The 21182-nt window shown below is 35.4% G+C and overlaps 1 protein-coding gene across 1 annotated transcript; it reads left to right on the top strand.

The window, feature by feature from the left end:
* Positions 1-732: 732 nt before the first annotated feature.
* On the top strand, positions 733-19617 carry LOC123566384 (GPN-loop GTPase 2-like). Its single transcript, XM_045360412.2, has 7 exons — positions 733-795; positions 1304-1419; positions 5986-6156; positions 7228-7388; positions 9017-9197; positions 9874-9972; positions 12765-19617. Exons 2-7 carry the CDS (start codon positions 1327-1329, stop codon positions 12999-13001), a joined length of 942 nt encoding a protein of 313 aa, XP_045216347.1. The 5' UTR covers positions 733-795; positions 1304-1326; the 3' UTR covers positions 13002-19617.
* The last annotated feature ends 1565 nt before the right edge of the window (positions 19618-21182 follow it).

Below are 21182 nucleotides of genomic sequence, written 5' to 3'. Positions count from 1 at the left end.
TATATTTTTTTCAAATTCGTAATCGTTGGGATAGCGTTGGCATCCTTCTTTCGGCCAACAAAGAAATAGAGTTGGCCCAACGTAGGACCAACCATGATAGACGAAAAAATGTTGTTGGCCCAATGGAGGGCCAACGATAAGTGTAGGATACCAGTAGTTGGCCCAATGGAGGGCCAACGATAAGTGTAGGATACCAGTCGTTGGGCCAACGGTGTACCAACCGTTGGGCCAACGTTGCGCCAATTAGCAAATTGGCGTTGGGCCAACGTTGGAAATCTTCGTTGGGACAACGAAGAGTCTGCAGTTGGCCCAACGTTGGGCCAACGCATGTTTGCTATCTGGGTGGTGACTCTTTGCTAAGATTTTTGTATACTGTCTCATATCCATCCAAATTATATTCAAAAATTATTCTTTCATACCTAAAGTTCTTTGGCTTTACCTCTTGCAGCGCAACTATCTTTTGTTCTACAGTAGACAGCAACATCACATGTAGAGAATGTACGTGATTCAGAGCTTTAAAATGTGTTAAGGCCCTATTGAACTACTGTGTTTGTTTGTAAGCTCATTTATATTCGCTGCCGGTAACAAATATAGACGTCTCATTCAGAATAGATGGATAGTTATTTTATTTGCAGAATAGTACAAACTACTGAAGACTCTAAAATTCCAAAAGCTCTATGCCTGTTCATTTGTAAACCGATTCACGGTACGTTAGTTAACGGTTTTTAGACAGACTTCTAAGAACGGTAACTCCAGCGACACAAGCAAAGCGATGAATATTTCAGTTTTTGAGCAGTATCTATTGAAATTTCAAAGCATTAATATAGAATTTGCATAGCTATATTATACAAAATAAAAAGCGCAAACACTCTACTTCCATCGTCACGTTTTACTGAGTCTGATGTAGTTTATCACGTAATTTCGCGACACCAAAATTTGGATTTTGATCACATTTTTTGCCGCTTGGGTCTTATTCATGTTGTTCTTTGTTGTTAAATATTCTCTGTTAATGTGCAAACATGAAAAAATAACTATTTATTGGTATTAAAATTTTAACAGTGTAAAGAGATCCAGTATAATAGTGTGGATACTTTCCGAGACTGCAGTGGCTAGTAGTGAACCGTCACAAGTGCAGTAGTCCAAATAATTGATAGGACGTTTCGGGACAGCCAGATAACTTTTGACTGTCGCTGTCCCATCACGTCCAAACTTAATCTGCATATTTCTGTTAGGAAATCCCCAATAGAAATCTGTTGGGAACATTTTCTAATGATTACATCTCTGATATTGTCTTTCTTTTCAGATTAGATACAGATTGATAGGAGGATGTTTGGTCAGCTTGTGATTGGGCCCCCAGGTTCGGGGAAAACTACTTATTGTGCTGGAATGGTCCAGTTCCTATCAGGTTTTGGACGTCAGGTATCAATACTTATATCTGGTGTATTAAACTAAATGCACTTTGTAACATTAGTTTTAAAGGAGACTGGGCTTCAGACACAATTTTTTCAAAAATGTCAAAAATGTTTTGCTGTATGAAGAGCATACCTTAATTTGATAAGGCTAATACTTGAGTAACAAGACATAGTAAAGATATATATCCAGTTGTTTAATTGTCTTAAAATCGATACAGGTTATGAATTTATAAAGGCCTTTTAGTAACTTGTAACCTGTGCATACATGTGATAAGTTCAGAATCCCAAAACTGGAGGTTTGCCATTTTTCAGCTGGAGTTGGGGACTCAAAACTGGAGGTTTTTTCTCGACATAAATTAAGCACGCGGACACATAACTTAGAGACAAAATCCAACACTTTTGGCCACACGATAATGTATATAAGTCTATAACAGAAGAAACAATCCTCATACCTCTTGATTTGAATTTTGACAGAGTTATGCCACTTTTTAACTTACATCTTTTTGTTAAAGTTTTATATAATGTCTAATATCTCTGTTACATTCAAAGCTATTGACTGTTATGCCCCTTTTACTGGCAAAGCTTTAAATCAGAGTCAATCACTGAGAAAAGTCGAGCATGCTGTCTAACATAAGCTCCCTCTTGTTCTAACTTTAAATTTTCTTAACAGATTAAATCTGTAGAAACAAAGTCTCAATTTAGGCCTGAAATGGTGGTGCATTAACAATATTCCACTCGAGGACTGAAAAAAACGAAGCTCTAAACACAACTAATAAATTGTGTAAATTCCTTACCCCACCCACTTTCGTATGAAAATACTGATGATTTTGACATGACAAATAGAAAAAAGAAATGCATCAACATGTATTTACCCTTACCAAAATAATGTAGATTGATGTTTTCAAATAAATGAGTGTGTGTTTTAATCCAATTTCAATGAAATAAGTACGACTTTAGCAGCAAATTCATTTGGTAAACATTAGAAGTAAATGGCGTAACTGAATAAGGGGAAATAACACTCCTGTTCTAAAAATAGTAATGGGTTGGTTTTTCCAACAAATATTTATGTGATTTTATTACCGAATAAAACTTTTCTTTGAATAATCAAAATTCATTTCAGTTGGGAATTATTTCTAAAGACTTGGAGTATTTTGCTTCAAATTGGTAAAATATGGAGCCTAATTGGCACTGAGAATGGGCCGATATTCGGCCCCGTGAGACAGGTGGAAAAGGCCCTGCTTGTCTAATCCCTTATCAAAACAAACAATTAATAATTCACCTGTGAAAAACAACTCTTTCCTCCAGCTACATGTGTGTCAAACATGTATAATACACAACAGTCGGTGACACTTTGATTTACTGTGTAAACATGTTTGGCACTCTTTCGTAATTATCAACCCCATCATAATAGTGATTTTTTATTTATTTTTTTATTTTTTTTGAAAAGCGGGAGAAATAAGGTTTTGGTCGTGAGACGGAAGGCAAGTGAAAAAATCGGGATTTTGACCCTCCCGCACGGGAGATCACATGTATGAACCTGTGTAAATGTTGAGTTCTCCTTAATCTGGGGCAAGAGGGTGTGGACAGTAGCATGCATTTCCACATTTTCATTTTTGTCATGTAGATCTGTAGAGTTTTCACTTTTGTTATTCCCACTTAGCCTGGGAAGCCGTTGATAATATTTGTGCTTTGTTAGAAGAAATAATACATAATATCTATGCATTGATCCGACTTAATTTGCGCTAATTAGTGTTAATCGGCATTCATTGAGTTTCTGATATTATCAACGCCTGGGGAAATCTGAAGGAGTTTCCATGTCAGTGCTGATTATCGATTTTCTATAATTAGCCTAATTAACATATGATCATATTTGCGCTTGTTTGAAAGGAAAACGAGGCAATTCTGCTGAAAACTTGGCAATTTTCGTAGATCACTAGGTCTGCATTTATATAACATCTTGATGGCTATGAGGCAAACTTAAGTTTGCTGACATATTTAAAAGTTATTACAACTTGCTGTGGGAGGTAAAAACTGGTATTTGTCTATGGCCCGGAAATGTTCGGAACCCTTCGGAAGTATACGATTCCGATCCGTCTTTTCCTTGAGAATTCCGTTTCTATTTTTAGTCATGGATTATTGCTTTCAGAAGTTATCGTTCTTTATCAGACACCCACATATTTCTTGTGTAAAAGAGGTGGCGCTGCGGTCGGAAAACAGGTTTCCCCAGGCTGTCAATTTGCAGGTAGAAAAAAAGTTAGAAATTGTCAGGCTGAAATTCCCAGGCTAATTCCCACTCTGCAATAATTAGGATACGCTATGAAGTTTCTGTTCTGCAATTAATAGATCTTCGATGATTTTCAGTGCAGAATTAGTAGTTCTCGACTCTCCCATGGCTGGTCCTTAGTGCATTTCAGAGGTTATTAGATTGATCAATACCTAAGGAGTAGATTTAACCCAAACTAGAATAATTCTAAAGTTAAATTAGATTAAATTTTACATTTATACTTTATATAGAAGGAAATCAACCCTGTTTTTAGCTCACCTGTCACAAAGTGACAAGGTGAGCTTTTGTGATCACGCGGTGTCCGTCGTCCGTCCGTCCGTCCGTAAACTTTTGCTTGTGACCACTCTAGAGGTCACATTTTTCATGGGATCTCTATGAAAGTTGGTCAGAATGTTCATCTTGATGATATCTAGGTCAAGTTTGAAACTGGGTCACGTGCCATCAAAAACTAGGTCAGTAGGTCTAAAAATAGAAAAACCTTGTGACCTCTCTAGAGACCATATATTTCACAAGATCTTCATGAAACTTGGTCAGAATGTTCAGCTTGATGATATCTAGGTCAGGTTCGAAACTGGGTCACATGCCATCAAAAACTAGGTCAGTAGGTCTAAAAATAGAAAAACCTTGTGACCTCTCTAGAGGCCATATATTTCACAAGATCTTCATGAAAATTGGTCAGAATGTTCACCTTGATAATATCTACGTCAAGTTCAAAACTGGGTCACATGCCATCAAAAACTAGGTCAGTAAGTCAAATAATAGAAAAACCTTGTGACCTCTCTAGAGGCCATATTTTTCATGGGATCTGTATGAAAGTTGGTCTGAATGTTCATCTTGATGATATCTAGGTTAAGTTCGAAAGTGGGTCACGTGCGGTCAAAAACTAGGTCAGTAGGTCAAATAATAGAAAAACCTTGTGACCTCTCTAGAGGCCATATTTTTCATGGGATCTGTATAAAAATTGGTCTGAATGTTCATCTTGATGATATCTAGGTCAAATTTAAAAGTGGGTCACGTGCCATCAAAAACTAGGTCAGTAGGTCAAATAATAGGAAAACCTTGTGACCTCTCTAAAGGCCATATTTTTCATGGGATCTGTATGAAAATTGGTCTGAATGTTCATCTTGATGATATCTAGGTCAAGTTCAAAACAGGGTCATGTGCGGTCAAAAACTAGGTCATTAGGTCTAAAAATAGAAAAACCTTGTGACCTCTCTAGAGACCATACTTGTGAATGGATCTCCATAAATATTTGTCAGAATGTTCACCTTGATGATATCTAGGTCAAGTTTGAAACTGGGTCACGTGCCGTAAAAAACTAGGTCAGTAGGTCAAATAATAAAAAAACCTTGTGACCTCTCTAGAGGCCATACTTTTCATGGGATCTGTATGAAAGTTGGTCTGAATGTTCATCTTGATGATATCTAGGTCAAGTTTGAAACTGGGTCAACTGCGGTCAAAAACTAGGTCAGTAGGTCTAAAATTATTAAAATCTTTTGACCTCTCTAGAGACCATATTTTTCAATGGATCTTCATGAAAATTGGTCAGAATTTTTATCTTGATAATATCTAGGTCAAGATCAAAACTGGGTCACATGAGCTCAAAAACTAGGTCACTATGTCAAATAATAGAAAAAACGACGTCATACTCAAAACTGGGTCATGTGGAAAGAGGTGAGCGATTCAGGACCATCATGGTCCTCTTGTTTCAAAAATATGAACTTAAAATACAGAAAGGTTAAACTGTCACAAATGATATGAGCCGCGCCATGAGAAAACCAACATAGTGTGTTTGCGACCAGCATGGATCCAGACCAGCCTGCGCATCTGCGCAGTCTGGTCAGGATCCATGCTGTTCACTTTCAGATCATATTGCAATTAGAGAAACTGTTAGCGAACAGCATGGATCCTGACCAGACTGCGCGGATGCGCAGGCTGGTCTGGATCCATGCTGGTCGCAAACCGACTACGTTGGTTTTCTCATGGCACGGCTCATATATTATTTCAGTTGATGATAATTGAGCAGATCAGACCACTTGACCTTTAAGGCATATCATTTTCATGACAAGTTTTGAATTCACTATTAATATTTTATGATCACTAAAATTGAAATTTAATAACTATGAGCAGACATCTTTTTTATTATCATTTCTTTTGAGAATAATTGTAACACAGGACTGGTTTGAAGCATACACATTTTCTAGTATACTGCTGCTCCCCAACATTTGTTTACTTTTCAGGTTTCTGACTTTGATTGTTGTAATGATACAAATGATAAATGTATTTCAGGTAGCTGTTGTGAATCTTGACCCGGCCAATGAGATTTTACCATACAAAGCAGATATAGACATATCAGATCTGATTACCATCTCTGATGTGATGGACACCTTAAAACTCGGTCCAAATGGTGGCCTTGTGTATTGTATGGAGTATCTGGAGAAAAATATAGACTGGCTAAAGGTATGTTTTTTCAGCAGGCAACATTCTGTACGTTTTATTTTGTAACAATTGATGCAGGTCCTTGTTGAATTTAAGTTGAAGCAGGAGAAGAGATGAATATGATAAGGTTCTTGTCAAGTCTTTTGAAACCACCCCTCGGGTGAATTTTTGGTTTTAGTTTTTTACGCCACATGTACCTTGGTTTATCATATACAATATACCAAACTATTCATAATAAGTAAAAGACACTTTCAAGACAGGTTATATTTTATTGAACAACACATTTTGTCCTATATCACACTGTTCTTTGAGTGGTCATGGTCTACTTTGTAGAAGATATCAAGCTTCTTTTTCAAAAGTATTCTGTCATTACTTTTATGATTATTATGTGATGTCAAGTAGAGATGTCAAAATGACCAAAAACTGCAATATTTCAAAAAATATTTCAGTTAATCAGTTTTCATTTCCCGGAGTACCTTGGTAAATATGTTAGACACACAACAGAAACAAATTTAGAGAAAAAAATATGTTTGAAAAAGAAGTTTGATATTTTCTACAAAATAGAATGTGGACAATCGAAGTACATGTGTTGTAAGACAAAATACATGTTACCGAACAAGGTGACCTTTACAGAAAGTATTAACTCTACCCCTTCTGAACAATGCTTTACATATATATATGTTATGAATATTACAGGTCTGTCAAGTATGATTTCCAAAATGAAAATTTACCGTAGGGGTGGTCTCAGATGTGTTTACATGATCCTTAAGGTTCAGCGGTTTTTGTGAAATAAAAGCAACATCAGTTTCATACTTTTTTGCTGAATATTCTGTTAGAATTAAGAAATCTTTGAGTGTAACTCGATATCAAGTGTGGCTTTAATATTACATTGTCGTTACCGGAGGAACACCCAGCTTTGATAAATGGGTGTACCTCGTTGGAATTTGGGGTCCTCGGGATTCCGGAATACTGTTAGTGTCAAGCCCTGCCACTGTCAATTGCTGGAAAAGTTGCCATATGACCAAAATTGTTTCGATGTTACTTTAAAACCAGAAAAACAAACAAGGTTTATTTTCATGTCTTATTTTGTAGAAAGAACTTGAGAAGGTTGAAGGCAAATACCTGTTGATAGATTGTCCAGGCCAGGTAGAGCTTTATACACACAACAATGCAGTGAGGAATATTGTATCAGAGCTGATGAAGATGGATGTCAGACTGGTATCTGTACATCTGGTAGATTCTCACTATTGCAGGTAGGTTCACTAAGTCATTTCAGACTAGAATGATATTTGGCAGATTTTATAAGGCATGAATATCGGGCTAGATCTAGTTTCCTTTATATTTTTTTGTAAATAATTATATTTTTATGTGATATATAATTTGATTTATACCACAGTTCAAAGTTCAGATATGCAAGTATTGACTATGAGTGCTTGTGCCCAAGTGGTTTATTACTGATTAATCATGGTAGATAGTTTATGGTATACCGGCAGATAAGCCACAAGAAGGCCTTGATTATTTTTATTGTGACATGCCCACCTGGATATGCCTTCAAAACTTGGAAGTAAACATATGACACCATCCAGAAAAAACATGAGGTCGTAATAGTCTCTTGCTGTTCATCCTATAAAATCTATTGTCTCTTGATAGCAGAATTTACTTGGGGTATTTTCCTGCTTTGTTAAAACTAAAGAGAGTTCAGAATATGCTTTTCAAGGGCTGATAGAATTATATTGATTGAAGATCTTATAATAATTTGATTGTTTTAAAATGTATTTTTTCAAGTCCATGTCTTACACATAGGCTTATGTGCCAAAATTTTATTTATTTTTGTTGAGTTTAACGTCGCACTGACACAGTTTTAGGTCATATGGCGACTTTCCAGCTTTTATGGTGGAGGAAGACCCCAGGTGCCCCTCTGTGCATTATTTCATCACGAGCGGGCACCTGGGTAGAACCACCGACCTTCCATGAGCCAGTTGGATGGCGTCCTCACATGAAGAATTCAAGTGAGGCTCGAACCGACATCGATGAGGGGCAAGTGATTTGAAGTCAGCAGCCTTAACCACTCGGCCATGGAGGCCCTTTGTGTGCCAAAAATCTTATCAGGTGTGCTTTAAGTTGAAACAGAAACAAAAACAAAACAATGCACATAGATGGTGGGTCATGATTAAGTTGTTGTCAATTCTTAAACAATGCAGGATAGTGTTAATTTGCTAATGTGGGGAATATGACCAAAAATAAACCAAGTAAATGTAAAGTTCTATAACGGGGTCAAGGTCAAGATGGCGGCTGTGGAAAAATATTTTGTTTACTTCACAATTTTTGCAATTTATGCAGTGAAGTGCAGTTGCTGAATTATTGATGCCTGTGTTATTTATATTTCACTATGTGTCTCAGTTATTATATAAAAGTGTAAGTTAGACTGATGTTTCATTGCATATTCTGTAATGACAGATTCTGAAATGGAAACCATACAATTATCATTTTCATGAAGATTTTTGTAGCAAGCAAAAAGCATACATTTCCAGTTTTACTTCACAACTACAACAAACTAATAGAAATAACTGAAGTGTTATAGTATTATTCTTACTGCATGATCAAGAGAATAAAATGGTCTGTGGGTTTTGTTCTAAACCCATGAAACATCGATGGGATATGGGATTAGCAATGTTTTTCAGAATCATTTAAGTTACAGTAGGTTCCTAGAGTGACAGTTGTGTGCCTGCTTACCCAGATCTGCAGTCTAGAATGTATTATATGATTGCACTAGCTGAAATAATTGTTATGTGCATTGATCTCTGCTGGTGTCCAAAATATATCAGGTTGTTGTTTTGGGTAACACACATTATAAAGCTATAGAAATGTTTTATATTTTCAGTGATGCATCAAAGTTTATATCTGTATTGTTGACATCACTGTCTACCATGCTACAGATGGCGCTACCCCATGTTAATGTATTGTCCAAGTGTGATCTCATAGAGAAATATGGCAAGCTGGCTTTCAACATTGACTTCTACACAGAGGTTCTAGACTTGTCATATATACTGGATGAATTAAAGGTAACAAAATATGTATACTCTTCTTTTTATACCCCCGAAGGGAGGCATATTAGTTTTCAACTATCCGTCCGTTTATTCATTAGTTTGTTCATTCGTCACAATGTTAACTTTTTGCATGAAGGCACTTTACTTGCGAACCACTGCACCCAGGACCTTCAAACTTCACATGCTGATAGAACTTATTGAGTACACGACCCCTACTGACTTTGGGGTCACCAGGTCAAAGGTCAAGGTCACCAGGTCAAAGGTCAAGGTCACCAGGTCAAAGGTCAAGGTGCTGCGGGGGCATTTGTCACCATTAGTGACAGCTCTTGTTAAAAAATACTTTAGGTATCTGAATGACTTTGTAATTCTTAAGATTAAGCTAAAATTCTGCAGTTATTTCATTTGTATTTTCATAGAGACTATGAGATAATCCTGAACAAAATGTCACAAAGTTTCCATTTAGAAAAATCTACTTTTCAAACTTATGCATTGCTTCATAAAATCAGGCTTTTTAGCTCACCTGAGCTTTTTTGGGGTCAGTAGGTAATGGCAATGTCATTAGGGCAATACGGCATTGACCTTAAGACTTGCATTTCAGTATTTTATTCAGCTTGTTCAGTAAATTCAAAATGAATAGACACTGGTATTATAGCCTCTGTTTATAAGTTGAGAACCTGTTTGATGTTTGTAGGAAGATCAAGATTTCCACAAGTACAAGAAGTTGAATGCTGCACTGGTTGATATTGTTCAAGATTACAGTCTAGTTTCTTTTGTTCCTCTTGTTGTGGAGGTTAGTAGTTTTTTCACTTTAAAAATATGTCTGTCAGATTTTGGGCATGTTATGAAATTTGTTTGAAACTTTCAAAATAGAATATATACAGTTATTGAAACAACCAGAGATTTGAGTATTTCAGCAGGAAGTAGGAAGTACCTCTATGCCCACACAATTAAAAATTTAAGTAAGAGGCCCAAACCCATTTAAACGCAAAGGTCACAAAGAACTAAAAGAATTTTACATCATTTTTGTGCCTGGTTTATAGCTTTTATATGAATAAATTGAACTTAGAGCACAAAAATTTTGTGTCCTTTTTAGCTCATTTGATTTTTTGGGGGAAAAAACGATGAGTTATTGTCATCACTTGATTGGTTGGTTAAGTTTTATATTTATGTCAGCTTTTCTCCTAAACTATCAAAGCTAATGCTTTAAAACTTGAAAACACTTGTTCACCATCAAAAGCTGACTCTGTATAGCAAGAAACATAACTTCATCCTGCTTGGTCTAGTTCTTTAAAAAGCAACCACTACACCAGCTTCAACCAAAATTTGTTCCATAATCATAGTTCTTCTTGTCTCAAATGGCTGGTTTGATTTTAAAATAATTGGTCAGCCATAATTCTTGGATGACCCTTTACGAAAATCATTCACATCATTATGTAGTTTTAATGTTACTTTAAATAAAATGACTGCCAGCAGGCGGGGTTATTTTTTCCAATATGGCTATATGGAATATTTTGAGAATCTTCTCTTAAACTACTAGCTCAGTTTCAAAATAAATCGAAATTTCTACAAGCCCTTTTGACCTGTTAAAAGACATTGCTGCCTTGGGGTAGGGCTAGGGCTAGTTTTTCATATATGGCTAGATGGAAACTTCTAAAAATCTTCTCATATGAAACTGCTAGCCAAAGTTCAAACATTTTCATTAATTTTAACTTTTAGTTACATGGCTTTTAAACAGTTGAGCATTGCTGTCCTCTAGCAACTCTTGTATTTATTCGTTCATGTTGAAAAGAAATAACTATTTGAATAGAAAACATGAATAGTGAAAACAGAAGTTCATGTAAGGGAACAAACATACAGTTTATATATCATATAAACTGGATGAGTTGTCTTTCTTCTGTCCTGTGAATTAAGATACAAAAGAACTGGGTTGGGAGTAAAAGAGACAATCTAAGACAGAAAATCATTAACGGTTTTCAAAGAGTGTCCAGTTTAGTCTCTTATTGTAAATGATTCAGCCATACACATGTAATAATAAAAAAAGACATACCAGCATCCTTATGATGAGCAGTTTATTTCAGGGATATACTTAAATTGGGGAGATGAAATTAATGTAAGTACACAAGAAACATAGAAATGGATAAGTGGTGTTCCAAATAAGATTTAAACTGCCAGTTCTTCCTTAATTTTTTAGTTCATTTCTAAGAAAAGCTGTGCCTGCTTTAGATAATTTCCTCAATTTGCAGAAAAACTTGTTAGAGATTGAAAATGTTCACTAATGAATTGAAGCACACGCATTTCTTGGGTTTTTTGTAATTGAAAAATTAAGCCATGTGCGTTTTATCTAATTAGATAAATCAAATAATGTGATTTATTCATTTGCTGACTTAAGTGTATCTGTCAACAAAATGAAGTTTTAATGAATTATTTCAGCAGTAAAATTTAAATGTAATCAATGAAATGCATTTTCTAACACAGCCCTAATGTCTTCCTTTTAAACAAAAACTACTTAAAGTGTGATACATGTATTATTATGCAATAAAATTACTATTTATACCTAATAAGTCACTCATCATAAAGACAGTCATGCTGAAAATAAATAGTACACAAAAAATATATGTTAGAATCAAAATGATAAAGATGTATCTGTCGTTGAATAAAATTATTGTTTGACATTATGTATGATTATATCATTTAGGCTGCACCCTTTTCTGTCATATAACTCCAGAATTTCTGAAGTACTTAAATTAGTCACCTACTGATCTGTCAGTAGGTTACATGAAGAGATCCTTGGAAAAGTTTAAAAGTACATAATATATATGGAGATATGCACTTCCTTTTATTTTGTTGCTGTGGCAAAACTTGTGGTTGCTTTGGCTACATATAGTAAAAAAAATATGACAAAAAGTGGCAAAGATTGGTCTGGAGTAACTTTAAGAGTGCAAGATATCTCTGTCCTGAAACTTCCAACAGAGATAACGTGGAGAATATACACATATTTTCTTTTGTTGTTGTGTCAAAAAATGTGTTTGCAGCATATGCAATGAATAGTCCAAAAATATGACAAAAATAGATTCTGTGATAACGTTAAAAGTACAAAATATTTTTTCATGAATCTAGCACTCATAGATAGCAGTATGGAGAATTTGCATGTCCTTTTATGTTGTTTGTTATGACAAAAAATGGTTGCTATGCCAACAAATAGTCTAAAAATATGCCCAAGAAGTGGCAATTTTCCAAGGTAAATTTCAAATAACTACTGGGAACACTTATTGCTAGGCAGTAGTCTTTGCTTCCAGTTCCTGTGCTTATGTTGAGGCAGATCCCATTCATGTGTAAAAGGGGTAGTGTTGATTAAAAAAACCTTTATACAGCTTATAGATAAAAAAATGTATTATCAGAATGTTGTGTGCATATACTACATGTTCAAGCACCGAACACTAACTAGTTTGAAACAAATGCCTTCTTAGTGCTAAATTTACTCAACTAGCCAAGCCATTCCTTTTTAGAGATTTGAAAAACTCCATTTTATAGACAGACTATTACTTTATGTTGAATTTTTAAATGTTTTGTTTATGATTGCAGGACAAGGAGAGTATGTTACGTGTGATGCAGGTGGTTGACAAAGCTAATGGTTACGTGTTTGGTGACCTGGAAGAGAGAAACTTACAGCAGCTACTTTCCTGTGCTGCTGGGGCAGACTTTGAATATGAAAAGATTCAAAATATTAGAGAAAAATATATGGACACAGAAGAGAAGCTAAGTGATGACAGTGGTGCTGAACGTGATTCTGGTGAAAAGATTGATGTGGATAATGGGTGAAAATTATTGACAAAATCACAGAATGACAGAATATTGAAAATAGGTGTATGTTATATACATCAAACGTGGTTTCATTATAGAGAAGATGAACTCGAGAACTGATGAAACAGAAAAGCAATACTTACCCCCACTTGGGGTAATTAAAGTACATAAATGCACGTGTAGTAGTGCCAGAAATAAATACTGTAACCCTAGAAACGTTTGCAAACAGTATATTTCGCGTCTTTATGACAATAGGCAATTTAGCGGCAACAAAGATTTGCAAAATCGGATACAAAATACATGAAGACTTAATAGCTGAAGTACGTAACAAACAGTAGCAGGCAAAATTAAAGGTATGACTGGGCAGATAACTGGTCACTTATCATTAGCTTATTTATTAAACTACCACGCTGTGTGATTGTGAACGAAAACCTGACTGACTTTCTGATAGTTACTTTTACATAATGCCACCATTTTGATTTTCAGCTGTCAATCAAAATTAACTACTGCTGTTGATATTCTTTTATCAAAACCATGTGGGTTTTAATTAATAAACATGTAAATGATATATGTAAATGAAATTATTATACATCATGATAAAACTGTTTTTAGTAATTATACATACATGTACATCTGTATATTGGGGAGGAGCTTTGCAGCTGACTATCAATAAAAGCTACAAACTTTTGTATTTTCACGGTAGCTGGTAGTTTCGCGACTACAAAATTTTGCAGAGACACAACGATCGCAAATTTAAAGTCGCTAACTTTTAAAACTTTGATTTGGTTTTAAAGAATAATATTTGAAAGATTATGATACTGTCTGAGTTCAAGGTGTAGTTACCACAGTCAAATGAAATTAAAATATTTTGCTGTGTTTTTAACATAGTAAAAGTTGAGTACCCCTGTCGTGTGGAGATATTATCGGCTCATAAGTGTTACTGCAACCTGTCCAAAAGTGCATCAGAGTACTCAATACTCAAAATTTGAGCTCTCAACAATTAATGAAATCAAGAAGTAAATTTCAACACATTCTTACATTTGATTTAAACCATTAAGCTGTGCTTTATTGCAGAAAGTGGTCAGCAGAATTACTGACAAAAAGAAAATGATGCATATTTTATAACAAACCATTTAAATAGATCTACCTAAGATTTTGATTACCAGCATGTAACATTGGCAGGAAAACCCTTATTATAATTCTAGAGGCCACATTTTCTACCAGTCCTGTTCTTCGTAAATATTTTTAAGAAAGAAACTGGGTCTCTTTAGATTTGAAACTGGGTCACTTGGTAGCAAAATTGATTTTTTTTTTACATTCTAGAAGCCACATTCTGTACTTTATTGACCTAAACCTTTGATAGAGTGATTGTGGTTATCAAAACTGGATTATCTAAGTCAAAAACTAGGCTACTAGGTTATATCATAAAAAAACCTTGATAACTTTCTAGAACTTGTCTACATAAATGTTTATTAAAGTCTGTCCCAATCCATCGGTTAACATCAACTCAGACACACGGTGACAAAACTACTGAAGCAGTCCGTAAGGTACATTGTATTAGTAGCATTAAGTAAACTACAAAAAAGTCACCCTCAAGAATTTCGAGGATGGTACTCTTTAAGTACTCGAATTGCTAAATGAATGCCATATGTATTTTTCCAACGGCAGCTTACCAGTGTAGAAATTCGACAGCCATTGGCGCTTACTCTCTTAAAAGGAGGAGAACATGAAAGTTCATGTGAAATACTTGGGGAGCAACTCAAAACATTATTATTTTAAAAATGAATAATTATCGTTTTGTCTTGAAAGACAACAGCTCAATTATTTATAAAAGTTTCAAATGCAAGGAAGGAAAATTCATGTAAACTGTATGCTGTATCTCAAATTGTCCAATTTACAAATTAATCACTTTCCCATTTATTTTTGCACCGTCAAGTTGGAATACAACTTCATTTTTGTTCTATGTGTATGATTGAACATTTTTTAGAATATTTTTTTTCAATGAAATGTAGGAAAAGTTTGAAGATGGGTAATTTGAGGATTAAAAGCTAGGTCGTTAAGTCAAAGCATAGAACTCAGGAGATAATCCTTTCTAAAGTTTACCAGATTGTTTGAAATCTAGGTCAAGTTAGAATTGAGTTACATAAGGTCAGAAAGTAGGCCACTGGGTCCAATAAATGACAAACCTTATTAGTCTTCTAGAGGCCACATTAATACCTGAACTTCATAAAGGTTTGGTAAAATATTTGTTCAGATGAAATCTAGGACAAGTTTGAAACTTGATGACCTAGGGTAAAAAGTAGGTCACTAGGTCAAGTTATTAAAAAATATTGTCAAACAGTTTATATTCTAGAAGCCACATATTGTACCTTAACTTCATGAAATTTTATTGGTACTTCTGTTTTTGTCCAGAGGAAGTTCAAATCTCAGTTAGCTAGTCATAAACTTTGTCACTAGACTAAGTATAGATAATTGAAAAACTTTGTTAATGTTGTACCTGGTAGAAAGAAAGCATAATTATTAGAATATTTGTTGTTATAAAATGTAGGTCAGATTAGATACTAGGTCAGAGTCGGCGTCGGCATCACACCTTGGTTAAGATTTTGCATGCAAGTACATACAGCCATCAATTAATGGCTTATAGCTTTGAAACTTATTTTTTCTTTTTCTAGGTCAATTACCAACCTCTCTGGGTCAAGTCCCATAACTCTGACATGTATTTTGAGCAAATAATGCCCCCTTTTGGATTTAGAAAATTCTGGTTAAAGTTTTACATGCAAGTTACTATCTCTAAAACTAATGCAGATATTGATTTGAAACTTCACATGTGTCTTCGGGGTTATAAAACTAGTTGATAGCAGCAAGTCCCATAACTCTGACTTTCATTTTGGCCAAATTATGTCCCCTTTTGGACTTAGAAAATTCTGGTTTAAGTTTTGCGTGCAAGTACATACAGCTACAGTCTAACCTGTACTAACGGTCACCTCCGATCAACGGTCACCTCCGTTCAGCGGCCATTTTATGACGCCCCCGACGGATTTTCCTCTATTTTATCACTTTATTCAGCGGCCACCTGCCGTCCGCGGCCAGCGGCCACCGAAATTGCCTCCCGACCGCCGTATTTGACCCCTTTCAGCGGCCATTTTTCTTCCAAAACCAATTATTTTTAGGCAATAATCGCCGAAGATACCCGATTTTGAGAAGCACGTGGTTGCTAAGTTTCGCGTGACTTCACCATAAGAACGTCAAAATGACAAGAGGTTCTCAATTAAAACGGATAACCAAAGGTGTAATCCCCTTTTGTTATGATCAAATGGCCATGCAGTAGGCCCTAATTATCGGTAATTAACGTGTCACCTCGTGTCGTTGTTCACAGTTTGACCTCGGTTAAAGATAATACTCGATAACTAATCAGTAGCATAATATTTGTGATTTTTTATACTTTTGTCATCAAAATACTATTAAATTTATACGACATTGTGTTTGAAAAAAAAAATAAACCACTCTATCTTTTACGAAACGTAACGGCAATCTTAGATTTAGCGTAGACAATAAGCGCCGAGAGTAGCTTCCCTTACCAAAATGGCGAAAATTGTAAACAAACTTGTTTTGAAGTTGGAAAATTGTCTATAACAATTTTTGTAGTAAAAAACCACGCCTGAGTTTTAGATTGCTAAGAATACCATTCGTATTGCGAAGGCAAATGCACGTCATTGTATCCTGGTAAAATAATAATAGAAAACCCAAAAAGAAATGGGCCTTAAGGCTATAGACTGGTGAGAAGTCTGAAAAATACATATACTGGCTGCACCTCCGATCAGCGGTCACCTGGCTTAAGCGGCCAAATTGTCTGCTTCCCTTGGCTGGCTGCTTAAGACAGGTTAGACTGTATTTCTAAAAGGCATATAGATTTGAAACTTTTTTTTCTTTTTCTAGATCAATTACCAACCTCACTGGGTCAAGACCCATAACTCTGACATGTATTTTGAGCAAATTATGCCCCCTTTTAGACTAAGAAAATTTTGGTTTAAGTTTTACATGCAAGTTACTATCTCCAAAACTAATGCAGATATTGATTTGAAACTTCACATGTGTCTTCGGGGTTATAAATCTAGTTGATAGCAGCAAGTCCCATAACTCTGACCTTCATTTTGGCCAAATTAGGCCCCCTTTTGGACTTAGAAAATTCTGGTTAAAGTTTTGAGTGCAAGTACATACAGCTATTTCTAAAAGGCATATAGATTTGAAACTTATTTTTTCTTTTTCTAGATCAATTACCAGCCTCTCACTGGGTCAAGTCCCATAACTCTGACATGTTTTTTGAGCAAATTATGCCCCCTTTTAGACTTAGAAAATTTTGGTTTAAGTTTTACATGCAAGTTATTATCTCCAAAACTAATGCAGAAATTGATTTGAAAATTTCACATGTGTCTTCGGGGTTATAAAACTAGTTGATAGCAGCAAGTCCCATAATTCTGACCTTCATTTTTGCCAAATTATGTCCCCTTTTGGACTTAGCAAATTCTGGTTAAAGTTTTGCGTGCAAGTACATACAGCTATTACTTAAAGGCATATAGATTTGAAACTAATTTTTAACTCGACTATTCGAAGAATAAGTAGAGCTATCCTACTCACCACGGCGTCGGTGTCGGCGGCACACCTTGGTTAAGTTTTTCGTACCAGTCCACATTTTGACAAAGTCTTTTGAGATAAAGCTTTGAAACTTTCAACACTTGTTTACCATCATCATGGCCAGTTATAGGCAAGAGCACATAACTCCATCAAGGATTTTGGCTGAATTATGGCCCCTTTTGACTTAGAAATCATGGTTAAGTTTTTCGTACCAGTTCATATTTTGACAAAGTCTTTTAAGATAAAGCTTTGAAACTTTGAACACTTGTTTACCATCACCATGGCCAGTTGTAGGCAAGAGTACATAACTCCATCAAGGATTTTGGCAGAATTATGGCCCTTTTCGACTTAGAAATCATGGTTAATATTTCGTACCAGTTCATATTTTGACAAAGTCTTTTGAGATAAAGCTTTGAAACTTTCAGCACCTGTTTACCATCACCATGTCCAGTTATAGGCAAGAGTACATTACTCCATCAAGGATTTTGGCTGAATTATGACCCCTTTTGACTTAGAAATCTTGGTTAAGTTTTTCGTACCAGTTCATATTTTTTGTAAAGTGTTTGACATATGGCTTTGAAACTTTTATCACTTGTTTAGTATAATAGTCTCTATCTGTAGGAAAGAGAACATAACTCTGTCATCTATTTTGGCTGAATTATGGCCCTTTTTGGACTTTGAAATTGGTTTTGTTTTCATACAAATCCATGTTTTGTCAAAACTATTTGACATATGGCTTTTAAACTTTGAACACTTGTTTATCATTATGATTTCCATCTGTAGGCAAGAGTACATAACTATTTTGACTGAATTATGGCCCTTTTTGGACTTTGAAATTGGCTCATATATTGCCATTTAGTGCAAGACTTATCGAAATCAAAGTAATACAGGAACATTGTTTGTCTAATCTATTTATTTCTTTTGTCTGAATTTCCGTGGAAATATTTTGACCCCATTCTTCAATCAATTCTTCGAATAGTCGAGCGCGCTGTCATCAGACAGCTCTTGTTTCTTTTTCTAGATCAATTACTAACCTCACTGGATCAAGTCCCATAACTCTGGCATGTATTTTGGGCAAATTATGCCCCCTTTTGGACTTTGAAAATTCTGGTTAAAGTTTTACGTGCAAGTTTCTATCTCCAAAACTAATGCAGATATTGAATTGAAACTTCACATGTGCCTTCGGGGTTATAAAACTAGTTGATAGCAGCAAGTCCCATAACTGATACGCATTTTGGTCAAATTATTCCCCCTTTTGAACTTAAAACTCTTTTGATATTTAACCTTTTTGGGTAATATTTTCCTGATTCTGGGACAATATTTCGAATAGTCGAGCTTGGCTGTCCTATGGACAGCTCTTGTATTATGGATTGTAGACAGGATATATTTGCAAAATCATCCTTGTTTTTGTTAAGAAAACATATATTTAATTTTGACATGTCTGTATAAAATCAATGCTGTTAAATATGTTATTGCAAATTCAGGTATGAATGTCTTTACATCTGTTGGACTTAAACTTGCTGACACAGAAATGTAGAAAGGAGCCATTATCAATGTACTCTTTGTGAAAGGAATATCATAGAAGATATGTACCATTTTGTTTGATTATACCTAGTGTGAAGTGTATTGAAATGCAAATTAATTAAATTTCTTGATATTTAATTCCTAAATATCACTGTAAACAATAAAAATTGATCAAATTTGTTGAACTGTTAAATACATTTAATATCAATATGTTAATTTAACATAAAGGAACTAGATTGTATTAAACACAGGCAAAATGAAACAAACTACAAAACTTGCACAAAATAACTGTATAAACATGTTTGACTAGCTTAGATAATATCAGTATTCTGAGAAAGTATGTATCCTCTCTTGTTGCATGCATAATAATTATTATTGTCTAAAATATGTATGTTATTATGAATTGCATTCATGTGCATGCATGAATATTGTTAAATTGAAACAGACTGTTTTATTAAAGTCTTTATATGTAAAAATCTTCTGTGTTCTGTTATGTTCTGTTATCACAGTTTATACCTTTGTCATAGTATATGAGCTGTGTTTATTTTTGTATTAACTAGAGGATGCTTTTCAATAAATCTTATTCAACTCTAATTAGACTCTACATATTTACACCAGAGTTACTTCCCTTGAATTAAATCTGCCACTCTAATGCCATTTCTCCATGATTTTATTTGAATGTTTTTATATGCGCCCAAAGGGACGTATTATGTTATACCCCTGGTGTCCGTCAGTCCGTCCATGTCTGTTAGCAATTTTGTGTCTGCTCTGTAACTCTTGAACCCCTTGAAGGATTTCAAAGAAACTTGACACAAACGTTTATCATATTGGGACGACGTGCAGGGCGCATGTTCGGGATGACTTGCTTTAAGGTCAAGGTTACACTTAGGGGTCAAAGGTCATACAAGTGTGTTTCGTGTCCTCTGTAACTCTTGAACCCCTTGAAGGATTTCAAAGAAACTTGACACAATGTTTACCATATCGGGATGACGTGCAGAGCGCATGTTCTGGATGGCTCGCTTCAAGGTCAAAGTCACACTTACGGGTCACAAGTCATATGAGTGTGTTTCGTGTCTGCTCTGTAACTATTGACCCCCTTGAAGGATTTCAAAGAAACTTGGCACAAATGTTTACCATATCGGGACGACGTGCAGAGTGCATGTTCTGGATGGCTCGCTTCAAGGTCAAGGTAACAGGTGTCAAAAGTCATATGAGTGTGTTTCGTGTCTGTTCTGTAACTATTGACCCCCTTGAAGGATTTCAAAGAAACTTGGCACAAATGTTTACCACATCGGGACGACGTGCAGAGTGCATGTTCTGGATGGCTCGCTTCAAGGTCAAGGTAACATTTAGGTGTCAAAAGTCATATGAGTGTGTTTCGTGTCTGCTCTGTAACTATTGACCCCCTTGAAGGATTTCAAAGAAACTTGGCACAAATGTTTACCACATCGGGACGACGTGCAGAGTGCATGTTCTGGATGGCTCGCTTCAAGGTCAAGGTAACATTTAGGGGTCAATAGTCATATGAGTGTGTTTCGTGTCTGCTCTGTAACTCTTGAACTGATTGAAGGATTTTAAAGAAACTTGGCACAAATGTTCAACACATCGAGACGACGTGGAGAGCGCATGTTCTGGATGTCTCGCTTCAAGTTCAAGGTCACACTTAGAGGTCAAAGGTCAGCGCACTATAACTCTTGAATCCATTGAAAGATTTCGAAGAAACTTGACACAAATGTTCACCACATCGAGACGTGTGCAGAGCGCATGTTCGGGATGGCTAGCTACAAGGTCAAGGTCACATTTAGGAGTCAAAGGTCATACCTTCGGGTGTATATTGCTCCACATTGCGGTACTCTTGTTATATACTAGCAAACAAATCACAGCAGATGTTGTCTAATATGTCCGTTTTATAGAACATTTATAGCCCTTGAAATGATTCTAAAATGAAAAAAAGTTTCAACTACAAGTCTGTTCATTATTCTCATTTCTTTTTCCAAATCAGTACTAGTAGTTTTTAATTGGCTGGGAAATAGCTTTTGTACA

Source organism: Mercenaria mercenaria, chromosome 8 (genome assembly GCF_021730395.1).
Source record: "Mercenaria mercenaria strain notata chromosome 8, MADL_Memer_1, whole genome shotgun sequence".
NCBI lineage: Eukaryota > Metazoa > Mollusca > Bivalvia > Venerida > Veneridae > Mercenaria > Mercenaria mercenaria.
Note: the sequence above shows the minus strand (reverse complement) of the source record. Positions and strands in the feature narration are given on the sequence as shown.

Excerpts from the sequence above, each read along its gene's own strand:
- LOC123566384 (XM_045360412.2), top strand. The coding sequence starts at position 1,327 with ATGTTTGGTCAGCTTGTGATTGGGCCCCCAGGTTCGGGGAAAACTACT. Across the intron at positions 9,198-9,873 it reads ATATACTGGATGAATTAAAG|GAAGATCAAGATTTCCACAA; the intron begins GTAACAAAATAT and ends TGATGTTTGTAG. Across the intron at positions 9,973-12,764 it reads TTGTTCCTCTTGTTGTGGAG|GACAAGGAGAGTATGTTACG; the intron begins GTTAGTAGTTTT and ends TTATGATTGCAG.